The 24,224-nt window shown below is 38.3% G+C and overlaps 2 protein-coding genes and 1 long non-coding RNA gene across 3 annotated transcripts; 1 reads left to right on the top strand and 2 right to left on the bottom strand.

The window, feature by feature from the left end:
- Positions 1 to 4,322: 4,322 nt before the first annotated feature.
- Positions 4,323 to 6,759, top strand: LOC109054422 (probable G-protein coupled receptor 173). Its single transcript, XM_019071690.2, has one exon. It carries the CDS (start codon positions 4,846 to 4,848, stop codon positions 5,959 to 5,961), a length of 1,116 nt encoding a protein of 371 aa, XP_018927235.2. The 5' UTR covers positions 4,323 to 4,845; the 3' UTR covers positions 5,962 to 6,759.
- Positions 6,760 to 9,810: 3,051 nt separating this feature from the next.
- Positions 9,811 to 17,333, bottom strand: LOC109054430 (toxin MIT1-like). The gene is made up of 3 exons (XM_042726362.1): positions 16,256 to 17,333; positions 10,501 to 10,626; positions 9,811 to 10,419 (listed from the first exon to the last, which is right to left on the bottom strand). The coding sequence occupies exons 1-3, from the start codon at positions 16,325 to 16,327 to the stop codon at positions 10,294 to 10,296; spliced, it is 324 nt and encodes a 107-aa protein (XP_042582296.1). The 5' UTR covers positions 16,328 to 17,333; the 3' UTR covers positions 9,811 to 10,293.
- A 2,177-nt stretch (positions 17,334 to 19,510) lies between these two features.
- Positions 19,511 to 24,007, bottom strand: LOC122137566. Its single transcript, XR_006154954.1, has 3 exons — positions 23,614 to 24,007; positions 20,047 to 20,136; positions 19,511 to 19,874 (listed from the first exon to the last, which is right to left on the bottom strand). It is a non-coding gene; the product is annotated as an uncharacterized LOC122137566 (long non-coding RNA).
- Between the last annotated feature and the right edge of the window lie 217 nt (positions 24,008 to 24,224).

The raw sequence follows: 24,224 nt of genomic DNA on the forward strand, positions 1-24,224 counted from the left end.
AAACACTGTTTTGACATTTGCAGAGCACAAGGAGAGGCATTGCAATGCCTTTGTCCCTGGGCATATTGAAATCTACAGTATGAAATCTAATGTCAAGGGGCGTCACTGGCCTATATTCTTATCCAGAAAAACTGCACGCCTGCAGGCATGAGACGGATACATCAATCACAGACACGCCCTTCATTGAGATATACTCCATTTTTGACTTATTTTTCTACTTTGTGTCCACTGCTGTTAACCAAGAATACTTTCAAGAAAGAGACAGAAATCTACTGAAATATGTAAAAGCAACATTAAAAACCTTATCAAGATAATAAATATTTTAAAAGAGGTCAAAGTGTGTATACTGTATGACACACATTTTTAATGATTATCCGAACAATTTTGGTTAATTACATCAATATTTAGTTTATAAAAAATTATTACCTTTACATAAGTACAGTATGTCATTAATTTACATTCATTATTTCTGGTGATACTATAGAGTATAACATAACACAGATAACACTTTTATCATCTGACTATGTCATTTTAATGTCAAGTTTTAAAGATACATTTTCTTTGTGAATTTTGTCTTTTTTCTAAGATTAGATGATAATTAATAGATCATATAATATTCCCCTTGAGGTCAAAAGGTCCCCTCTGTAATAATAATAATAATAAAAAACATCAGTAATTGGCTGAAGAACCTTAGAGCCATTTGCACAAGACTGACACGTAGTTTGTTTCTCAAAAGAAAATTTGGATTGTGTTAACATCATGTAGATGTGGCTTGACTGATGCTCTATGGATTTGGTCTTGTTGTGATAAAGTGGCACTCTAAAAAATTAATTGAGGATTACTATTCATTATGTAACATCTTCTCAATATGCACTCATGCTCAAAAAGGGAGTAATTAGAGTTGTGTTAATTAGGTAATTAAGCAAATGAAACGAGACACTCTGTTCTTTTTAAGGCCAGCTTGAAAGCGATATCCGTCCCTGCAGCTCAAATCACAATTGAGACACAAAGGAACAATAGCTGATATTTGCCTATTGTATAAAAAACAAAGAGCTCTTTGTCTCATTCTGTTATGACACAGGTGGAACAATTTCATATATATTTTCACTACTGACCTTTAAAAAATATGATGACTTTTTTATTATCTATACCTAATAAGAATGCAGTGTACAAAAGGGCATCCCTGTTAGCATACTAAGCAAGTTCAATGAAATATAACAACAAATAGAACCAACAATACACCTAATCTACTATGAAAATCCAATGGAAAGTATTAACTTATAATCATTTTGCCATTTAAAAGAATAGTTCTTTAATACCATACCTCAATATGATAATTATCATGTAACACTGAAGAGAAGACCAGAAACAAACAACATTTTAGTTTAAAATATATATATGCATATGTAAGGGAAAGTGTGTAGTTATACTGTAGCCAGTCATCTACCTATTTATTTATTTATATATTTGAGTGAGTGAGTGAGTGAGTGAGTGAGTGAGTGAGTGAGTGAGTGAGTGAGTGAGTGAGTGAGTGAGTGAATGTGGCATGTCACGTGCAACTGTTATGATATCTGTGTGAACTAACCCAAATAGCGGTTACGCTCTTTCCGACATTGACCACCAGGTGGAGCCAAATATCAATACAAAATAAATAAATAAATAAATAAAAAAAATCTGTGAAGACTGCAGTGACTGAAAACTATCTATCTATCTATCTATCTATCTATCTATCTATCTATCTATCTATCTATCTATCTATCTATCTATCTATCTATCTATCTATCTATCTATTCTATCTATCTATCTATCTGTCTGTCTGTCTGTCTGTCTGTCTGTCTGTCTGTCTGTCTGTCTGTCTATCTATCTCTGTCTATCTATCTATCTATCTATCTATCTATCTATCGGTCTAACTGTATTGTTGTTCTGAACTAATTTAAATATGGTAGATAGCATTTAAGCTACTGCATTTCAAAACTTTTCAGCATTTTTTATGGTTTATACATCTTTTATAATATGAAATCCTTCAGTAATTTTATAAAGTTTAAGTTTTTTAATAATCAGTTTTACTAAGACTAGGAAATGTCATAAAGAATAAACTGAAAATTAACCTTATGTATGTTTTTGAGCTATTACAATGGTCTTGGAGTCTCTCAAACTCCAAACAAAATATAAGTGTTAATGCAAAGAGCCTACTTTGAACTAATCTGACCTAACTTAAAACACAAAATCACAAAGTTTTAGTTCAAGGCAAAATACATACATGTATACATATATATATATATATATACATAAAAGTCATGCTGTATGTGAATCAGAAAGCATAGGTTATTAGGTTATCATGGCTGCAATATAAAAAAAATTAACTTTTGTAATTAATAGGCACATTAATAAAAATAAGGCACATTATATATCTATTATTACAGTGGCCTAAAAGCACACTTTAGACACAATTATTGTATGAATTTCATTTTATTGCATTAGATGGCATCTGCAAGCAAGATTTTCTCAGATCTAACTTACCAACAGAGTTTTTATTTTATTTTATTTATTTATTTATTTATTTTAAGAATGGTGAATTTTAGTGAATGCATGACATAAAAATGCACTGCACATTTCATTCATAATTATCATTCCACTGACTGGTAACACCAACTGTTTGATTTATTCTGCTTAATGTAGTGCTACATAACCTATATACTTTATAATGATGGAACTGTTTCAAATAAGCACACAGAACAAAACAAGTTTAAACATTGTTTATTAAGAACGTCTTGTGAGATAGCTGTTGAATTGCTTCATAAGGGTCCAAACCAGTGTTGAAGGACCAGTCATTCAAAGAAAAGAAACTTGGCCTTTCACATTTATGTCACTCCTTTTACAATTTTGGTCCGGAATGAGGGACTCTCATTCAACTGCTCGCATACAGTATTTACAATAGTTATGTTTCATTTCTGTATTGATCATATAGTCATCTTTCCTTGGTCATCTGTTCTTTTTTTTTTGCCCTAACACTTCCAAGGCAAGGATTTATGTTTTGTTTTAAACCAAGATTATTCCCCCTTTTTTTCATAAATTTCTGATTAACCCAGGATGTATCTTTCATTTACTTTTACATTCATTACAGTATGTCTAAATACAGAAAGTGACTAAATATTTTCATACTCATTAAAGGAATGTCTTTACGTTAATTGTCATTGGTTTAATATTTTGTGTCAAATGTAATGATTTTATAGATTTCTAAGTGTGACTGAAGTGTCCAGATACTTTTTCGGGCCACTTTATATTAACAGGACTGCTATGCATTAGATATAGTTAATCTAATATATCTTTATACCACTACAGTGTTTGTACACAATTAGCAAATACAAAAATAGGTGGGATTTTGCTTAATAGCATGACCATAACTAAACACTAGAGGACGCTACTCATCACAAAACTGACTCGTGCTGCTTCTCGCCAGGCACGCGCACTGCAATGGGTATTTGTTACGATACAGAACCTCTCTCATGTCACCGTGTTACTTTAGAGAGCTTTCTTTCAATGCTGTTTCTCAGGCTCTGTGATCAGGTCAACACAGATTGACAGCTATCAGTCATGATTAGTCACTTCAGCACCACGGACAGCGCTTCGCTTTCCTTAAATGACACAACAGAGCAAAACTCATGGACGACCACCACGGACTATGTGGTAAATGTCGATGTAAATACTCGAATAGGTGTACATCCACTAACAATTGACTTTGGGACCAGTTTGTTAAACGTAACTGCAAAAGTGAAGTTAGTTCTTAGAAAAGCTCTAAGCTGCCACTTGGTTTAACATTTTGTATCGAAAGCAATGGCATTCAGACTTTTAAAGTGTAGCCTAATTTAAGTCTCCGAATATCTAAAATCACAAAAAACACAGTGCAAAAATAACAACACACTCTCTTATATCACATCTATATAAAAAATATACACACACATCTGTTTTTTAACATTAAAAAAATCTAATAATAGCATTTTTCTTTAGCTAACAGAGTGAAAAACATGCCGAGACATTCACATTGTAAAAATTAAAAAAAATGTAATAGCGGTAAAAATATTAAAACCACAAACCTTCTCGGATGGCATTTTTTGTTTTATTTTTATGAGATAAATATAGCTTATTTATATACATATGCAGTTGTTGATATAGATATTCAGCCATTAAGCGTTGCTAAAGTCATCGCGTTTACAGCTGATTGGTCCGCGTTAGCGAACGTTCTAAGATGACGTGCAGCTTCAGTGTAGACAGCCGCGGCGCGACGCGTCGCGAGGGGTCATCGTTCGCTTCCAGTGCAGATTTGGTGTCAGAATCGCACCGCTCTCCTTTAAGACGGACCCACCGTTGCTGTCACCGGAGGTTCCCATTATACTCCCCCTTCACCCCCCCCAAAACAAGAACGCACTAGACAAGACGGTTACGTGCTCCGCCGCGATCTCCACAATTATAGACTTGATGCGTACGTATATAGGCTGGTATTTATTCAAAATGTGTTTCGATTAAGTGTCTTGGGTTGTTTTCGGCCTACCCGATCGGATCAATGGAGACGGATACGTGTTTATTAGTGTGTATTACACGTCGTTTTTCTTCGACAAATAATGGATTACCCAGCATCTGGTTTGAAGCATGAAGAACCAACCGTACGAAGCCGTTATGTTCAAAACGACGCACGATCACGATGTCTTGGATCTCCAAAAAGCTCGAGGTATGGTCATGTAAAAGACTCAACTGATTGTTAAAGGCTGATATTTTGTACATCAAACTGGGGAACCAGGACTGCTTAATGTCGGATTACAAAGCCCAGGCTGGGTTGCGCTTGCACAGATGGCGAACACAAGTGATCCAGGGGGAAGCAACCCCTCGCTCCAGAATTATGCCATCACTGCGTCTGCGGTCAAACTGGCGTCTTTGGGTCTCATCACCTGTATCAGCCTGCTCGGGAATACCATGCTCTCGGTGCTGGTGCTGAAAGACAGCTCGCTCCACAAGGCTCCGTATTACTTCCTCCTCGACCTGTGCGTGACAGACATCATCCGCTCGGCCGTGTGCTTCCCGTTCGTGATGATCTCCATCAACAGCGGCTCCGTATGGAGCTATAGCATCATCAGCTGCAAGATCATCGCGTTCATGGCCGTCTTGTTCTGCTTCCACATCGCCTTCCTCCTGTTCTGCGTCAGCGTAACGCGCTACATGGCCATCGCGCACCACCGGTTCTACTCCAAACGCATGACGCTTTGGACATGCGTCGCGGTCATATGTATGGTTTGGACGCTCTCGGTCGCCATGGCGTTTCCCCCGGTCTTCGACGTCGGGACCTACAAATTTATCCGCGAGGAAGAGCAGTGCATATTCGAGCACAGATACGTGAAAGCCAACGACACACTAGGCTTCATGCTCATGCTGGCCGTGATTGTGGCCACGACGCACGTCGTGTATGTCAAAATGCTGTGCTTTGTTTATGACCACCGCAAAATGAAGCCCGCGCAGCTGGTTCCGGCTATTAGCCAAAACTGGACCTTTCACGGACCGGGCGCGACGGGCCAGGCCGCCGCCAACTGGATCGCGGGGTTTGGACGCGGTCCGACGCCGCCGACGTTAGTGGGCATCAGACAGGCGTCACACAACACCAACCGGAGGCTGCTCGTGCTGGACGAGTTCAAGATGGAGAAACGGATAGGGAAGATGTATTACATGATCACGCTGGCGTTTCTGCTGTTCTGGGCGCCCTACATCGTCTCGTGTTACATCCGGGTGTTTGTGAAGGGAAACACGCTTCCTCAGGTGTACCTGACCGCGGCCGTGTGGCTGACGTTCGCCCAGGCGGGGGCCAATCCCATCATATGTTTCATATTCAATAAGGAGCTGAGGATGAGATTCAGAGCCTGTTTGCCGTGTTGCCTGACTACACAAACACCCATGGAGCCCTACTGCGTGATGTGACGTTTTTTGCTCACTTGTTTTCACCGGATCTGCCTGCTTGTCAAACATACAGTGGCCCCAAAAAGTATAGAAGAGACATGGGAGTGTTTAAATGTATCCCATATTTGTCTGCTTCAAAATAAAGTCGTTTATAGTTCTATTATTTCTCCCTAAACCGTGTATTTCACAAAAAGTGTTGCTGTAACAAGCCACCCTATTCAGGAAATGCAAATTTAATTGAAATCAATAAAAAATAACACACATGTACATAAAACATTGACAACCATTCTACCATTTAGCATCCATTAATTTGATAAAAACTTTCTCATGTCACAATTGATTTATAAGGCAATGGCATTTTTTTTAAATGAATGCCACTTCATATTTTGATATCTAATGCAATAGTGTTCATTTATATTTCTGTGTCCTGATACTTTTTGGAGCCACTGTAGCATGTGATATTTTCCTTCATTCAGAGGTGAAATCTCAGACCTGTTCCAATGTTGCATATCAGAAGATCCATATTCACATTTATGCAATCCACATATCAATGTAAATAATGTAAAAAGATTATTTATTTATATTCTGGAGCTCTTTATAACTGATATGTAATATATTTGCTATGACTTTTTGTGTGAACTAAATGGCCAGTGGCTTTTTACTATCACATGGACTAAATGTGAATAAACCAAGTCCCTCTCACAGTCCCTGTAAATTGTTACTGGAAATTTGTTTTCAATGGACACAAGCAAATTTGATGGGTCAGTGTTGAGAAGACTATGATTTGTATTTCAATTCAAATAAATGATTATAAATGCACTGTTGGTGTGCTTAAGCAATACAAGAATCAAATGCGAGGACAAATGTTAGCAAAAGGCCAACGAGGCACTAAAAGAAGGGGATTTTGTTGTCATGTCAGACTAAACTGATGTAAAACATCAGGCTTTTGTGCATATTTTGTTAAGCCTCCATCTCATTACTTGCTCTTAGATGTTGTAGAGGGGGGGAAAAGCATGAGACATAATGTGATGTTTCAGACACACTCATTCAGGGAGAAATTTTTGGCTGCTTTTCCATCCCCCCACCCTTCCTACAGACAGTTATATAATACAGAGCCCTTTTTTCCTGAACCTCCCCTCAGCACAACTCCAGCACTACATTAATGTGATCTGGTGCGTTGCACTGACAGAATGAATGCAGGCCACTAGAGATGTAAAATAAGATTATTTGTCTTCAATAATGTAAACAGGGCATCCTGTGTAGCTGCTTTCTATGTAAAAGCAGGAAAAACCTGAAGAGGGTGAAATATTTCTCATTAACACAGACAAGAGAAAAGACCATAGCCACCATATCTACTGAAGGTGACATGGTGTCCATGATATTGAAGGTGATGATACACCGGGCAACTTTTTGAGTAATGTTGCAGTCAAAGGGCAACCAGGTGAGAAACAGGGCCCACGACCGATTGCTCAAAAAAGTTGCCCCATGTATCATCACCCCTAGGAATCAACCAAAACTTTTCTTTGTACAGTTTATTCTGAAATTATCACACTAGATCCCCCAATCTTGGGTATGTGGTTACTTGCATGCCTATAAAGAATTTTAAGATTTTAAAAAAATCTATTTAAAGGAAGAGTTCACCCAAAAATAAAATATTTGCTGAAAATCACTCTCAGGCCAAATAAAACGTGGATGAGTTTGTTTCTTCATTGGAACAAATGTGGAGAAATTAAGCATTACAGTACATCACTTGCTCACCAATGGATCCTTTACAGTTAATGGGTGCCATCAAAATGAGCATTCAAACAGCTGATAAAAACATAAGTAATCTACGTGATACCAGTCCATCAATTAACATTAAGTTTTTTGACTTTAAACTGTTGCTTTCAGCCAGAATCAAGTCCATAATCCATAATAACACTACCTCATGTGAAATAGTCCATCCCCTGTTGTCTTCTTGCATCAAAATCCACTGACATACTGTATCTGTTTAGAACTGTTTTGGACTGTTAAAACAGTGGTTGATCTGTGCATATTTTTCTTATGATTCAGAGATGACTTTCCATACTATGGATAGAATACTTGTATTTTAGCCAGAAACAGCAGTTTGAAGTTGAAAATGTCTTAGAGATGATTTTCTTTATTACAAATACACAAGTTTTCACTTCACAAGACTGGAGTGGTGTGGATTACTTGTGGGTTATTGTGAGGTTTTTATCAGCTGTTTGAACTCTCATTCTGACTGCATCCATTTACTGTGATGTGCTTGTAACACTTAATTTCCCCAAATATGTTCTGATGTAGAAACAAACTCATCTACATCTTGGATGGTCTGAGGGAGAGTACATTTTGGGTTAATTATTCCTCGAACAGGAGAAATGTTGTTTTGGACACAACTGAGAAGAAGAATAAAAGTCATACAGGTTTGGAATGACATGCGTTTGAAATGACATAAGGGTGCATATATCTTTTTGGTTAACTGTCCCTTTAAACTTTCCCTCACAGAGCCTTTCTGATCATCCTTACATGAAATTCTAATTGAGAAATTCGAATCGCTCATTTCACACATAGAAACTGCATTATTGACCCCTGTTGTGACCATTCTATATCTCTAGAAATATAATGAAAAGCTCCATCAGCTAATTGGAGTGTTTTATTTAAACGGCCTTTGCCATCCATGAGAGGCCCAAAGGAGAGACAGAAATAGGCCACAATCTGCTGAGCTGTTAACACTACCATATTATATATGAACAAACTGTTTTTAGAACAGTTTCAGTCTTGCTTTTCTGCTGCCAAACTGATCAGAATGGTAGCTGCAGCACCCAAGGGAAAACATATAGACCACAGCACTTGCTTTATTAAAATTAAAATTGTAAGTGCAGTGTAAACTTCTCTCCAATTTATGGATGCAGTGTAGTTTGTTTTTGTTTGGATTTTCACAGACTCAAATGATTTTTCAAAAGAGAAAGCATATTTAAACCTTTTAGAAGAGTTCATATAATTGCTCTAGAAACATGTCTGTTATTTAACAGTGACACAATAGCTCTCTACACAGTGTTCCAGCTCCAGCACTCTCAATGTTCTTCAGTGCTGCAATGGAGAGTAAATAAAGTGACGGTGGCCCTTTTCCCAGAAATAGTTCTGTCAGAGTAGTTTGACACGTCCTCTATATAGACCCACACAGTAATCTATATGCCAGTGCCTATTTGGATATTGGACCAGCTGAATACACATTTTTATATAAAAAGGCTTTTGTTAGGCCTCTTTGTGATAGCAGGAAATAAATCATACAGTAGATATTTATTTGTATTCAAAACACTCAAGCGCACCAACAAAATAAAGTAGCATAGTAGGCTAATTTCAATTTTTTTTTGAACATGCATATTTTCACATATGTTTCATACTAATATACTGCAAAAACATTGCTAACCCTGCTCTGCAGCAGGGTTTCATAACCCCAAGTAAAAAGTGGTGCTAAACCTGCTTCTAAATTACAAATATGAAAGGTTCCTTTCCTTCTAACTATTAAAATCATATTATTGAGTGAAATTAAATTCCATGTTTTGGCATGAAATCATAATTCTGAAAGCTGTCTTGATCTTGGTAGTAACCTTGCTGTCTATGGGAGGGTCAGAGGATTTTATCAAAAATATCTTAATTTGTGTTCCGAAGATGAACGAAGGTCTTACGGGTTTTGAATGACATGAGGGTGAGTAATTAATGACAGAATTTTCATTTTTGGGTGGACTGTTCCTTTAAATGTTGGTGACGTTACATTATGACATACATAGAACTATGGTAAAGTAAGAAACTAAATGATTGTGCTATAGTTCTTGACTAATGTACTGTCAAATAGTTGTCACACACTGCTCTGATAACAACCACGACACGTTGACCATGCCTGTATACTTTAAATAGCATTTCAGGTTTAAATAGCTATTACCCCCTCTAAATCAAATCTTCAGAGGCCCACATCTCTTCATTCTCATTTTTTTCCCTTTAAAAATGCAGCTAAGTAGCAGAATTCAAGACAGTTAGGCAGGAAATAAACACTGCTTTCTGTAAAACAAACAACCAAAAAACCTTACCTTACCTTAGTGTATAATATTTTAAACAAGCTTAAGAATAATTTGTATATTTATTTATTTTGGTCATATTCTGACATTTTGCATTTAACGTTTACATTTTATGATCTCATTCCCATAATTTACTTATCTTCTATCATTCATTTTATATTTTCCATAAAGATTAAATAAATTCAATAAAGTTAATCTGAAAATTAGTCAAGAAAACACTTTTACAACTATACACTTTATACAAACATTTTGCATGGTACACAGGCAAATATCTTCATCAAAGGTACTGATCCTGGAATGGAAATGGTGGGAGGCATTTGGACTTGCTGTCAGCTATGGTAATGCAGGCGAGGTTAGGCAGACAAGGGCATGTATGATGGAGTCTCTTGCCAAAGAACGGCACCTAAGTAGAAATGAGAGTTTAAAAACAAGAGGACAGGGAAAAAATCATAATGAATGTGAGGAGGAAAGTGAAGAAATAAACCTTGTGGCTCATTGGATGACAGTCTTCTCCCACCCGACCCATCGGGATGCACATTCGCAGGCTCCGGATCCACAGGCTGACTGCACAACACATGCCACCTCCACACTGAGAGTCCTTCTCACATGCCTGCACACACACACACACACACACACACACACACACACACACACACACACACACACACACACACACACACACACACACACACACGCACAGGTCTTAGGGCTCTTTCTCATTATAAATACATCAACATATCCACATTTGACTCTAGTGAGAAAACATATCAGTGATGAAATGTTCAGTGCATCCACCTCATGCAATAAAATAGCACCACACGACCAACCTGAAGCATTTTTAAAGCTATGTATAGTGAGTAGGAGCCCAAAAGTGGCATAGGATATTCCCTTGTGGATCCAGGCTACTGATTTGCCCTGACAGACCATGTAGGATGATGGTCTTGATGTGTTTGAAAATGCCATGCTTCCATCTCCATTAGGCCTGGGGTGTTCTGACAGCACTCTCACATATTTTGGCAGTGCTGTAGGCTTTACTGTCCTGACAGGTGTGAAGGAAATGCATTTGAGCATCCCAACACATTCATGTCAAAGAGCAAAGCATCTCTGCTAACCCTAAGAAATGCTCCGAGAGAGCATTACAGTGTCAAAAAACAAATCTATGCATGCTTGAATCCTTAAAATGTTAAATATGTCATTTTATTACATCACATTGTTTGTGTGTGCTTGATTTGTTGTTTAATAAATCAGAATTAACAGTGTTAACAGTGCAATGTATGAGTTAAAGGTATGAGTTTTTACCCAATATATATATATTTTATATATTCAATGGAACATAAAAGAAGATATTTTGAATTTGGATAAAAATACAATGAAAGTCAATGGAACCATAACTATTTAATTACCAAAGTATCTTCTTTTGTGTTCTGCAGAAAATGCATACAGGTTTGGAATGACATGAGGTTTGATCAGTTTGAAAGATTTTTCATTTCTGGGTGGACTATCCCTTTAATGGCCAACAGATTTTTGGCAAAAATTTATATTAAAAAATATTTATTGAAGCAGTCAAGATTTTAAAAAGATTGTTTTGTGCATTTTATATATTAATCTGCTATGCAATTAACATGTTAAAACTTTTGTTGAGGCCTGACAGCAGTGAATGGCTTTACTACTATCATAGGTTAAAAACAATAACCAAACAATAAAAATAAGAGAATAAAAATTACACAAATTCCCCTTTCAGTCAGTCATGTTCGACGTCACATCGGTGACCGACGAATTGGGATCTTGCTTAGAGAAACCAATCTATTAAGAGTGTAAACTAAACGAGCCAATGCACATATGCATGCTATAACTGCATCCAGCTGCCGCTGATCACAGTGTGAGCAAAAAAGCTTTTGAGCCGAGCAACACTATCGTTCTTCTCCTACCAAACTGCTTCATGTGTGACGAGTCTAGTACACTCTAGGGAGCTTCTTGTGCTGGCGGATGGCGCTTCAACGATGGTCGTGGTGTCGAGTCGGTTGCGCACTTCAGGCTGCACTACGGCCAACCTCCGGGATGGTGGCAATGCCTGATTCGGATCCAGAGATGTCGGCTATGCTTTCCTGGGCTGCCGAGAGTGTAGGGCTAGAGTGGAAACCTCCACCACGTCCTGAGCCCTCAAGGTTGGACGATTGGTTTCTCGGGGTGGCTCGCGCTGGTTCTCAGCGCCCCACTTCTTCTTCCCACGCCTTTTTTCTCGGAGGTGCATGAGGAGCTCAACAGGTCATGGACGCCTCCTTTTATTGCCAGAAACTGACCTGCTGGTTCCTCCTCCCTCACCACCTTCGACGGGGGTTCAGCTAGGGGGTATACGGCGATCCCCCTGGTGGAGCGGTCAGTAGCGATGCAGTTGTGTCCTAAGACCACCTCCTCCTGGCAGAATAACCCGTCGCTCCCTTCCCAGGCCTGTAGGCATTCGTCTGGTCTGACCAGCGGTGCTTATATGGCTTGTGGAGAAGCTGCCTCTGCCTTACACGCTATGGCGTTACTTCAGGTTCATCAGGCCAAAGCACTAAAGGACCTGCATGAGGGTGGTCACAATCTGGAAGTTCTACTTGCGCTCCAAGTGACGAAGGTCACCGCGAGTTTTCCGGGTCATGCGATGTCCACACTTATGGACCAGGAGTGCCATCTCTGGCTGTGTCTGGTCGACGTGAGGGACGCCAACAAGATTCGGTTCCTCAATGCCCCTGTGTCCCAGACCGGCCTCTTCAGCGATGCAGTCGAGAGCTTTTCCCAGCAGTTCTCGGCTGCACAGAAGCAGATTGAGGTGATTCGTCACATCCTGCCCCGGCGGGCAGCTGCTGCCTCCACCTGTCCGCTGCCAGCCTGCTAGTCACCAAGGGTGGCCCCCTGTGTCCACCCCCGCTCCGCATCTGCAGCAGCCTCGAGCAAGCAGCCCCATGGAGCTGGGCGTAGGCAGGCCACCCCGCCCGTCCAGGCCCCCATCAAACCTGGTGGTGAGCGGAAGAGCAAGTGGCCCTGGGACAGGCGACCCAGAGAGGGAGGAACCTGCTCTTTGGGGGATGGTGAATGCACTTTTCCCTCCCCGGGAGGAGGGCCAGGTGGAGAATCTGGAAAATTTCGTCCCAGGAGGGCACAGAGAGTCGCAGACGGACCAACACCTGATCACACTCATCCTCCTCCATTGCCAGCAGGCAGCAGCGGGCGATTCGAGAGAGTCAACAAAGGCCCTACTCACGCACCATCTGCCAAATTGTGGAACCAGGTAAGTGTTGCACCGCACACTCAGACCCCTCTTCTGTCTGCCCACAAGCCGCCTGAGTTGGGTCACTGTGTTCCACCTCGCTGGACCACTGCACGCTGGTCTTGCTTGCATGGTTTCTGGGTGCCTGGCTAGCGCTTCCCAGCCCATCTCGCTGGCTTCTGCAGGCCATCAGCTTCGGCTATGCGATTCAGTTTGGCCGGCGTCCCCCAAGTTCAGTGGCATCCACTTCACAGCAGTGAAGGTGGCCGATGCTCCTGTCTTGTGTGCAGAGATTGCAGTCCTATTCCTACTTTTACAGCCCCTACTTCATTTTACCCAAGAAAGGTGGTGGATTACGACCAATCTTGGATCTGCGTGTCTTGAACCGGGCCCTTCATCGGTTACCATTCTAGATGTTGACGCAGAAAGGCATCTTCAGGTGCATCCGTCCCCGTCGACCTGAAGGATGCGTATTTTCATGTATCGAACCTTCCACGCTACAGACCATTTCTGTGGATTGCGTTTGAAGGACGTGCATATCAATACAAGGTCCTGCCCTTTGGGCTGTCCCTGTCTCCACATGTCTTCACGAAAGTTGCAGAGGGGGCTCTTGTTCCCCTAAGAGAGCAGGGTGTTCGCATCCTCAATTATCTTGACAATTAGCTTATTCTAGCACAGTCCCGGGTTCAGTTGTGCGAGCAAAGGGACCTGGTGCTCTGGCACTTCAGCCAGTTGGGTCTTCGGGTCAACTGGGAAAAGAGAAAACTCTCCCCGATGCAGAGGATCTATTTTCTCGGTATGGAGTTGGATTCAGTCGAACAGACAGCACGCCTCACAGAGAAACATGCACGGTCTGTGCTGAATTGCTTGAATTCATTCAAGGGCAGAACAGCAGACCCACTGAAACAATTTCAGAGGCTCCTGGGGCATATGGCAGCTGCAGCGGCAGTTACACTGCTAGGGCTTCTTCATATGAGACCCCTTCAGCACTGGCTTTATGGCCAAGTCCCGAGTTGGGCGTGGCAGCACGGGACTCACCAGGTCTAAATTACACAGCATGTCACCAAACTTTCACCCCGTGGTCAGACCTTTGAGTTTCTCCAGGCAGGGGTGCCCCTAGAACAGGTCTCCAGGCATGCTGTGGTTTACACAGATGCCTCCACCACCGATTGGGGGGCCACGTACATCAGGCACGCAGTGTCAGGGGTATGGACGGGCCCCCAACTGCACTGGTATATCAATTGCCTAGAGTTGTATTGGTGCATTTTGCCTTGAACTGTCTCAAAGGGTGCTTACGAGGCAAGCATGTGCTGGTACGAACGGACAACACGGCGACCATTGTGTACATCAACTGACAAGGTGGTCTGCAATCCTGTCGCATGTCGCAACTCGCCCGCCACCTTCTCCTTTGGAGTACTAAGGTTCTGAGGTCACTTCGTGCCATTCACATTACGGTACAGTTCGGCCGATGAGCTGTCAAGAGCTATGCTCACAAGAGAATGGAGACTCCATCCCCAGATGGTCCAGCTGATTTCTGAGCTCCAACTGAGCCAAAAAGGGGTGCAGGCCGCTCGCACAGAACACTGGAAGGGCCAGCATCCATGGCGCTTTGGTTGGGATCCCAATTCGTTGGTCACCGATGTGACATCGAGAGTGATCGACTAAAAGGGAACGTCTCAGTTACGTATGTAACCCTCGTTCCCTGAAGGAGGGAATGGAGACATCACGTCCCGTCGCCCAACTGCTGTACCAACACTGAGCAGCCAGGTCACTGACTCGGCTCCTCAGTGAAAACCTGGTATGCGTTGCACAGGCTGCCTTTTTATGCTCACGCTGTGATCAGTGGCTGCTGGATGCAATTATCACATGCCAATGTACATTGTCTCGTTTAGTTTACACTCGAAGTAGATTGGTCTCTCTAAGCGAGATCCCAATTTGTTGGTCACCCACGTGACGTCTCCCTTCCCTCCTTCAGGCAACAAGGGTTACATACGTAACCGAGACACTTTTTTTTTCATATGCAGCCTCAATCTGTATTGTTCCTGAACCAGTTACAGATTAAAAGCAAACAAATTAATCAATATAAAATAACTTAATTATATATAATATGGATATTAAGATGCTTGTTGTTATGTGAAACATCTTATTCAAGAGAGTACTAAATAAAAAATAACATGCAATTTTATGCATGCCTCTTGCAAACTCAGAATATAATGTAAACCTGCAATAATTAAATATGCTAAATAACACAAATGTATCTAATTCCATTTTATTAACCAGTGTCTTTGCTGCTGACCTTTGATGATCCAGTTCAACCATACTAATAAGAAAAAATGACTTTAGATAAACTAACAATTGTGCTTCTTTGTTTTCTTATTGCTGAAGAGTGTTGAACCTTCTTCTCCTGCGTTCTACTGTACAGATGTGAATTTACTTTTCCTTCAGCCTGAGGTTTATTCATTACACTTTTTGGTGTGAAAGGGCTTTTACATTTGCTTTAAATAGAACTTCTTATATTAAAAACAATCAAGCCCTGCTCATATTTAAAAAGTAACATGAAAGTAACGCAAAAGTAATGTAACTCATTACTTCCCATAAAAAGTAACTAAGTAATGTAATTAGTTATTTATTTAGGGACTAAAGCAATACTGTAATGCATTACTTTTAAAAGTAACTTTCCCCATATTGTGCCATTATAGTGCCATATTGTTGATAATGAATATACTATAATTTGTTCAACATAATGCTATAGTGGAAAAAAAAAGGTCTATAGAAAAACTTAAACAAATGCCACAAAGACAGATATAAAGCAGTAAATAACTGAAAAGAAATATCTCAAATGAAATAATTCAATAAAATAAGACACCATCAATAATAATAATTAATAATTAATAATTAATAATTAATAATAATACTTTTTGGTGTTATGTTTCTATAGTGTTCTGTCCACTTCACTACACTGGCTCTTGAAGTCGTAAGGATCACTCACCCCAGTGATGACTGCAGTCGAACCACAAGACACCAGCACCAGGCAAAGAAAGACAGAAATGTTGGATGTCATGGTCTTCAAACGCTAGTGCCACAGGTTTTTCTCCCCAGAAGAGGGGGGTCCACGCACTACAAACTGCCTTCTGCTCAGACACACCAAAAAAAGACTTAAAACAGACTAAAGTATAGTTTTTCTTCAGACGCTAATGTCCCTGCAGTTACAAAGGGCTGTCAGGTAATATGTGAGTATATGTACTATATACTCCAAAATGTGAAGAGAAGGAGCTTCTCAGTTGTTCTGATGAGGGACGGATGATTTATAAGCACTGTCCTTCATTCAGAGTTATCAGTGAGTCACGTCTTCATACGTGAAAGAGATGGAGTACGAAAGAGAGGAACAAAGAAATCCAAGGTAATACTGTTGAACTCACACCCGCCTGACACACATTACACCCTTCACTTCCCAATTATAACATTCCCCCTATACCTAATAATATATTTTCTATTGTCCTGGTCCATTGCCATTTAAATGCATATATTATATGCATTTAAAACAATAATATGCAATGAGAAAAACTTGATTATTTACAAAGTCCTCGTGCACGTAATTTGTGAATTATTGTTACATTAAAATATAATAATTTGACTTGTACAACCTACAGTGTTTCCCAAGGCTACCAAATCAGTTTGGACCCAAATTTCAGTTCACGAATCAGTCAAAAATGATGTGTGCCACACAAAAGCTTTTTTTTTTTTTTTTTCACTCCCGGTGTCTTTTTAATTTATTTTTATACAATATTTGCTCTAATGAAATGGCAATGAAAAATAGTGAGGGAATAAAAACTGATGAAGGGAAGCTATGAATGGTGTTGGTTCACCAGGCCAGGGATGGCAACGTCAGATGCAAATGTCCTTGAGCATTAACAACGGTGGTTCAAGGTGAAGAAGAAATTGAAAAGATCCATTACGCACAGCAAGGAATACGAAATAGCTGCCTGTAAACATTGTGATGCCGAGCTGCCCAAACACAAAAACTACAGTTTTTAATTGGCAGAATTTGGGTATGAAACTGCTGCTAACAACAGATAAAAATACAAATTTCTCATCCTACATTACGTTCTTTCCATCATGATGCAGAAAAAACAAAACAAAAAACAACTTCTGCTACATTCAGTCCTTTAATGCCATTATTTTATATTGTGTTATCTAATGCAAAATTACATTTATGCTCAACTACGGACACTTTTGACCCTGTGGGCTTTCATAAACTCTCTTAAAACACACTTTTTACACTCTCACTAGATTATTCAATGGAACAATCTCTAGTAGTGGAATATTTTTTTTGAAAATCATGAAAATTCTCATCACAGTGTCCTTTTACACCACATCTCAAATTATGTATGTATGTTTAACAGACTTATGTGAAATCTGTTTTTAATAATCATCAACCATAAGTAATAAAAGTGCCCATATAAGTGTGACATTGTCTTAAGTGTCCAAACAGTCTTTGGGGCCACTGTACATGGAATGTGTTACTGGACTACTTCATTTCATTGTGGAGCCTTGCCAATTATGTGTCCATCCATTTGTTTGTACATCGATCTGCCTGAAGAGTAAAACAAACTCAAAATATTTGCTTCATAACAGTCTTGCCAATGGCCACTGACCTATTACAGTTGACCTGGCAAGTAATGATAGGAGCAATTTTTTTCTACAGCACAATGGCATTCGTAAATGTTCAAGTACATCATTCTGCTTCTTTGTGGTTTGCACAATTTAGTTCACAGTTGATTTTTTAAAAAGTCAATTTAAACACACCTCAGCTCTGCTTTCCTAACAATACTTTGTTGCCAGCACAGTAATGTAGTTTCAGCCTTATAAAGGGCTTATTAATATCCCATTAGTGCCTCTCTCTTTCTATTTCTCTCTGTGTGCCAGGTGTTTGGCCTTCTTCCCCCACACTGCTTCTATCCTGCATCATCTCAGACTTATTAATGCTGACATTTTTTGACTTCAGACCAAGAGTGATGTGAATGGTTAAAGAGGACCATATGAGCAGAGGTCCAGAGCAGTCTTGCATCGTAAAATTCAGCTATACATGTTTATCGAAGCTTTCTCTGTAGTATCATGGTTTCCAACAAGACCTCCATAATCCAGTGCCATAATCCTTTATTATGCTTGAGTAATCGGAGCAGATGGTTTAGAGACGGGATTTAAGCAAACTGCAGTAGAGATGATTACATAGCAGCTCTTTTGTAGCCTATGAAGGACTTACAAAGAATTAGTGGGGAGCATAAATGTTTAATGCTAACCAGAAACATAATGTAAAACAGATTTGCCAAGGTCTCTAACGAGAAAGAGGACAAGTGGAGAGAGCATTTCTGACTCATCCATTTTGTGAGAGGATATCTTATGAGTAACATTACGTTCAGATCTATTGATCATTGATTTCTCGTTGTAATAATCAGACAGGTAAGTTCCAAAAGCTAGTGACCTGGCAACAATATTATATGGATAGAAGGATGGAACAGATTACTGATGGATGAATAGGATGGATCGATGCATAGAACAAAAGAAAAAATTTACAGATGGATGGACAGAATGATAGAACAGTATATGGATGGATAGAATGATAGAATGGTATATGGATGGATAGAATGACAGAACAGTAAATGGATGGATAGGATGACAGAACAATAAACAGATGGATGGATTTCAGGATAGAATGACAAAACTATTTACAGATAGATGGATGGATGGATGGATAGATGGATGGATGGATGGATGGAGTGGCAGGATTGAATGGTATAGATCGAAAGGATAGGTTTGACAGCACAACAGGACAATATATGGATGGATATCCAATGGATGGATGGATGGATGGATGGATGGATGGATGGATGGATAGATAGATAGATAGATAGATAGATAGATAGATAGATAGATAGATAGATAGATAGATAGATGGGTGGATGGAACAATAAATGGAACGATGGATGGAATAATAAAAATGTACAGATGAATGAATGATGGAACAATAGAACAGTATACAGATCGACAGATGAATGGATAGAATGATAGGACAATATTAGGATGGATGAATGGATGGGTGGATGATGGATAGGATAATATACAGATGGATGGATGATAGAACAACAGAACAATATACAGATGGATGGATGGCAAAAACAATTGAATGGATAAAAGAATGAAATGAAAAAAAAAACAATAAACAAATGAATAGACGGTCTCCCTACCTCCCCAGAATATTTTTATATACAATTATTTACAATGATAAGTGAACAGATCCAAACAGGGGCAATCTAGAATCAAAGACAAAGAACAGGTGGAAGTCAGTAGTATGGATAAATGGGCCAAGCAAACTAACAAACAACGATCAATCTCTCACAAACGAACACTCGATTGAACACACACAGAAATTCTTACTAACACATGTAACTAACTAGCAGAGTAAGACAGAGCAAACACAGCAAGACAGAACAAAGCTGAAGCAGGAAGTGATGATGGAGGCAGCAAAGAGACAGCTGATCGGCAGGGCGTGGCACCAGTAAGACTGCAGGAACCAATCAGCTTCTTCCTGGACAGAAGACACACAAGCACTTCCCAAACAAAAGAAAACACAGAAGTAGAACAAAAAGGACTTGACACAACATTCAGTTGACTTCAAGAACACAGACTGATTCAAGAACACAGATTTATTAAATATTTAAAATATTTTGTTTTTCTAAAACTAAAATAGAAACTCTGGTGAAATCAGTAACCTTATCCTACCTCATGTTCTCTGAAGGAAACATCTTTGTCTGGATGCATTTGGATATTATGCCATCACGTTCTGGTTTGCTACCCTCGGCAGGTGTCAAACTGAGGGTGAAAAAAAAACCACGCATAGAGAGCATATAAATTATTTTGTGCTGTGTTCCCCATGCTATCAGAATGGTTTTGTGTGGGTGTTCGGCATGCAGAGAAAGTGCAGAAGTGTCTTTTGGTGTCATAACAGATTACTGAGTGCTCCATTGCATTGTAAAGGCTCATGAATACAGAAATGGTTGATACAATAAAGACCAGCAGGGATGTGTTTACATCCAACACCAATTATTCCACCCACTCCTTGGTGTTTAAATGTGGATGGCAGACTTTGACCTCTGATGTCCTTGTATGTTTTTTATGCCTAAAAGTTTTTGCATGTCAAACTAAATTTTCTGCACTGCAAATAAAATGAATTTTATGTCATAAGCAAATTAATTTAGACTTAAAATATACATAATATATGTTGGTGAATTGTGAATGTATAAAACTACTCATAGGCAAACATTGTACTACATTCAAATAATGACAAAAAATATGAACATTGTGTGAGAAAAAAAATGAAATAGCATACATACTGAAAAATAATTCAAATTTCAAATTTCCAGAGCGCAATTTAATCATGAAAGTTAATGCGTGTAGGAAGTTTTTATGGCCAAAATAATAAAAAAAAAAAATGGTATAAAGTTAATCCGCCAACAAAAAATATATAACCAAAATCCTCTTACAAAAATAGGAAGTTTTTATGGCCAAAATGCTTTGACCTGAATGGTATTTAGGGTATCGGCCAACAAAAAATATTTAATCTTCAGCTTCTTTCAAATAGCACAAGCCACATGCTCTCTGGCTTCTTGGCAGCCTAGTGTAATTATTTCCCCTCGTAAGAAGTTCTTCATTTGGATCACAGCATCATATTTTGTGCAGTTTCTTCTTTCTATAAATGGTTCTGAGGTTCAGTAATTTACTTGTCTTGTAATTCAGTTAAAGTTCCAATAACCTAAATGAATGTTTGACTTTAATTAAATTTGAGCTTGCCTCTGAGACTCTTCTCATTTTAGAATGTTTCATCGCCCATTTATTTTAGAGTGTCATTGATTGTTTTCGCTTTGTTTGGACTGCAACTTCAATCTACTTGATTAATTTAGGCTGAAGTTTCAATCAGGCCATAACCAATGAACTGGATTTTGCCACAGTTGTGGGACTGGGACTGTGATTTGGCAGAAGACGTTAGTGTAATTAGTATTGGTCTGATTAAAACCACTGTAAAATGCTATGGATATTCTAACTGATTTCTGATTCTTGCACAAACTAATTATTTATGTCTAGTATTTGTTTTTATATAGCATGTATTTAATTTTGTCATTTTCATTTGGCAGTTTGCAGTCAGGTCAAATATATAATTTCAGGCCAAAAACAACAACTATTAATTGAGAGACTACATTAAACATTTATCATTTTAAAATGGATTTATAGACTGCAGGAAGTTTCAAGGAAACTAAAAAAAAAAAGGCTACAGTGAAAAAGTCGTCTCGTAAGAATCATGTGAGAAATATGCACAGATCAAGCACTGTTTACAAGCATAAACAGTCAACTTCAACTTCAACTTTACTTTATTGTCATTCTTCCACATACACAGTATACAGAAAAATGAAATGTCCTTTCTGACGGACCAAGGTGCAAAGACACTGACAAAACAAGTATACACACGTGTTCATGACAACAGGGATCAGACATAAGAGCACATTAAATATGACGAGCAATAAACATGACAAGCACATTAAAAATAACAAGGCAGAAGTAGAAATGAGGTAGAAATATAGAATTGTAGAAATGTAAGAAATGTTAGAGTTTAAGAATAAAGTTCTTGTGCACAATTGGGTTGGCTCAGAGCAGGTATTATGTTAGAGTCCAAAACAAAGCAGATTTTTATGTGAGAAGACAACAAGGGATGGGCTTTTTCACTTGAGGAAGCATCATTATTTATTATTATTATTATTATTTTTATTTATTACATTAATATGTAAGTACACATACACACACACATATATAGGTCTATATATATTTATTTATAAGGATAAAGTGCATATTTTGGGTGACAAAATAATACAATTCAAATATAAAATTAATTCAACTATTATTCATGTCAAATATTTATATGCCTATCATATTATGAAAAAGAGTGACCTTATGAAAGCTTGTAAAAGTTCTCATAAAGCAAGTTGGGCAACAAACCCAATGTCAGCAAGATTTGTTCTACAGAGAAATTAAAAGAAGGGTTGTGGAATACCCAATGGAGACTGGGGAAAATTAGCATCTCATTACTCAAAAAGCACAATGCGCACAATACCAGTCTTTTTGTGTGCATGTATGTTACCGTGCATTGCAGAGCAGATATTTCATTGTAATTTAATTCACCCCTAAACTTGAGATATTTTGGTAACACTTTATAATAACTGCATGCTATTAATCATTAGTTAAGCATTAGGAAACAGTTAATTCATCATTTATAAAGCATTAATAGACATTAATAAGCAGTTTATAAATACAGATATTAATGCTTTATACTTGATTTAAAAGCATATCTATAATGTATTTAATAATTGTTTTTTTCATACTTTATTAATGATCAATTTATCATTTCTAAACGAAGTATAGCATTACTTACACACCAGTTATTAAGGAGTTGTCAGTGGTTCATAAGATCACTAAGAAATTGTAAGTAAATGATTAATAAACTATTTAAATGTGCATTCATACATCTTATTATTCAGACATATAGTAATAGTTACTTAGAATGTTAATAAATGGTTTATTAACATGTATTTCTACTGTAATTCAGGGTTAATTCAGGTAGTTATAAAACATATGTAGTTGTTAGTTAACTATTTTTGTGAGGTCATCTAAAGTGAGGACTATTTATGCCTTATAAAGCTTTTACAAATGAGATTTAAAGGCTGTTAATATTTCTATGTTCTGTATCACTGTGTTGTGTTTGTTTCCTTTTTCTGTTTAGAAGATAACTGAGCCTTTAAATATCCTTTATAAATGCTTTACAAGGCATAACTACTCCTCACTTTAGATGAGCTCACATAAATAGTTAACTAACCACTTCTAAATGCTTTATAAATACCTGAATTTACTACATTTACTTACAATTTCTTGTGATCTTATGAATCACTGGCAACTCCTAAATAACTGCTCTGTAAATAATGCTATACTTCATTGAGAAATGATAAATTGATCATGAATAAAGTATGACAATAAAATTATTAAACACATTATAGACATGCTTTTGAATCAAGAATAAAGCATTTATATCTGTATTTATAAACTGCTTTAATTACTCAACAAAAACCATAAAAATAAAAAAATATCTGAATAATAATGTGAAGGATCATATAAAAATTACTCATTAAAAATAAAGTGTTACCGATATTTTTTTAAGATACTGGTGTTATGTTGAATATCCTTTATGAGACTGATAATAAACAAATATCATTTTCAGGTTGGGAAATAATGCAATTAAGACCATACCTTGCAATGACATGCCACAGTCCTCAAAAGACCATAAATATTAAAGATCCCCCATGGAAATTACGGTTGGTTCCGCAAGGGTAGCAGCTCATGTTCTCCTGGCTGAGATCCTGACAGCCTTGGCTCCTGCTGCCAATAACAGAGGAACAATATGTACAAGACATCATGAAGGTCTCCAAAACAGCTGCAACATCAGAGTTTTAGTGAACAGTAAGGTACGCCATGCAGCTAATCCCTAATGCCACACTTTTCATCATAAATCACGGTCAAAAACTGAAAATTAGATGCCCTGCAACAAAATACTTTATGTTGATCTATATCTTGATAACTAAAATGCATACTTTATACTCTGTAATATACTAAATAAAGAGATTGTGGTGTGCAAATTACTTGAACCTGGAGGTCAAATGTCACGCTCTTATGAAAGTGAAGCAACTTGCACTATCCTAGTAGAAATAATGTCAGGCTGTTTTGTGGCAGTCTTTCAAAATTGAAAAAGTCCTTAAACAAACATGCAAGTCTCTCGTACAGAAAAAAATACATAAAAATTTGGCCTTGAGATTGTTAACGTTTCTCCTTTTGCTGCCAAGCCATTCAATGCAATGCTAATG

The sequence above is a fragment of the Cyprinus carpio genome, chromosome B6 (genome assembly GCF_018340385.1).
Source record: "Cyprinus carpio isolate SPL01 chromosome B6, ASM1834038v1, whole genome shotgun sequence".
Classification (NCBI taxonomy): Eukaryota; Metazoa; Chordata; class Actinopteri; order Cypriniformes; family Cyprinidae; genus Cyprinus; species Cyprinus carpio.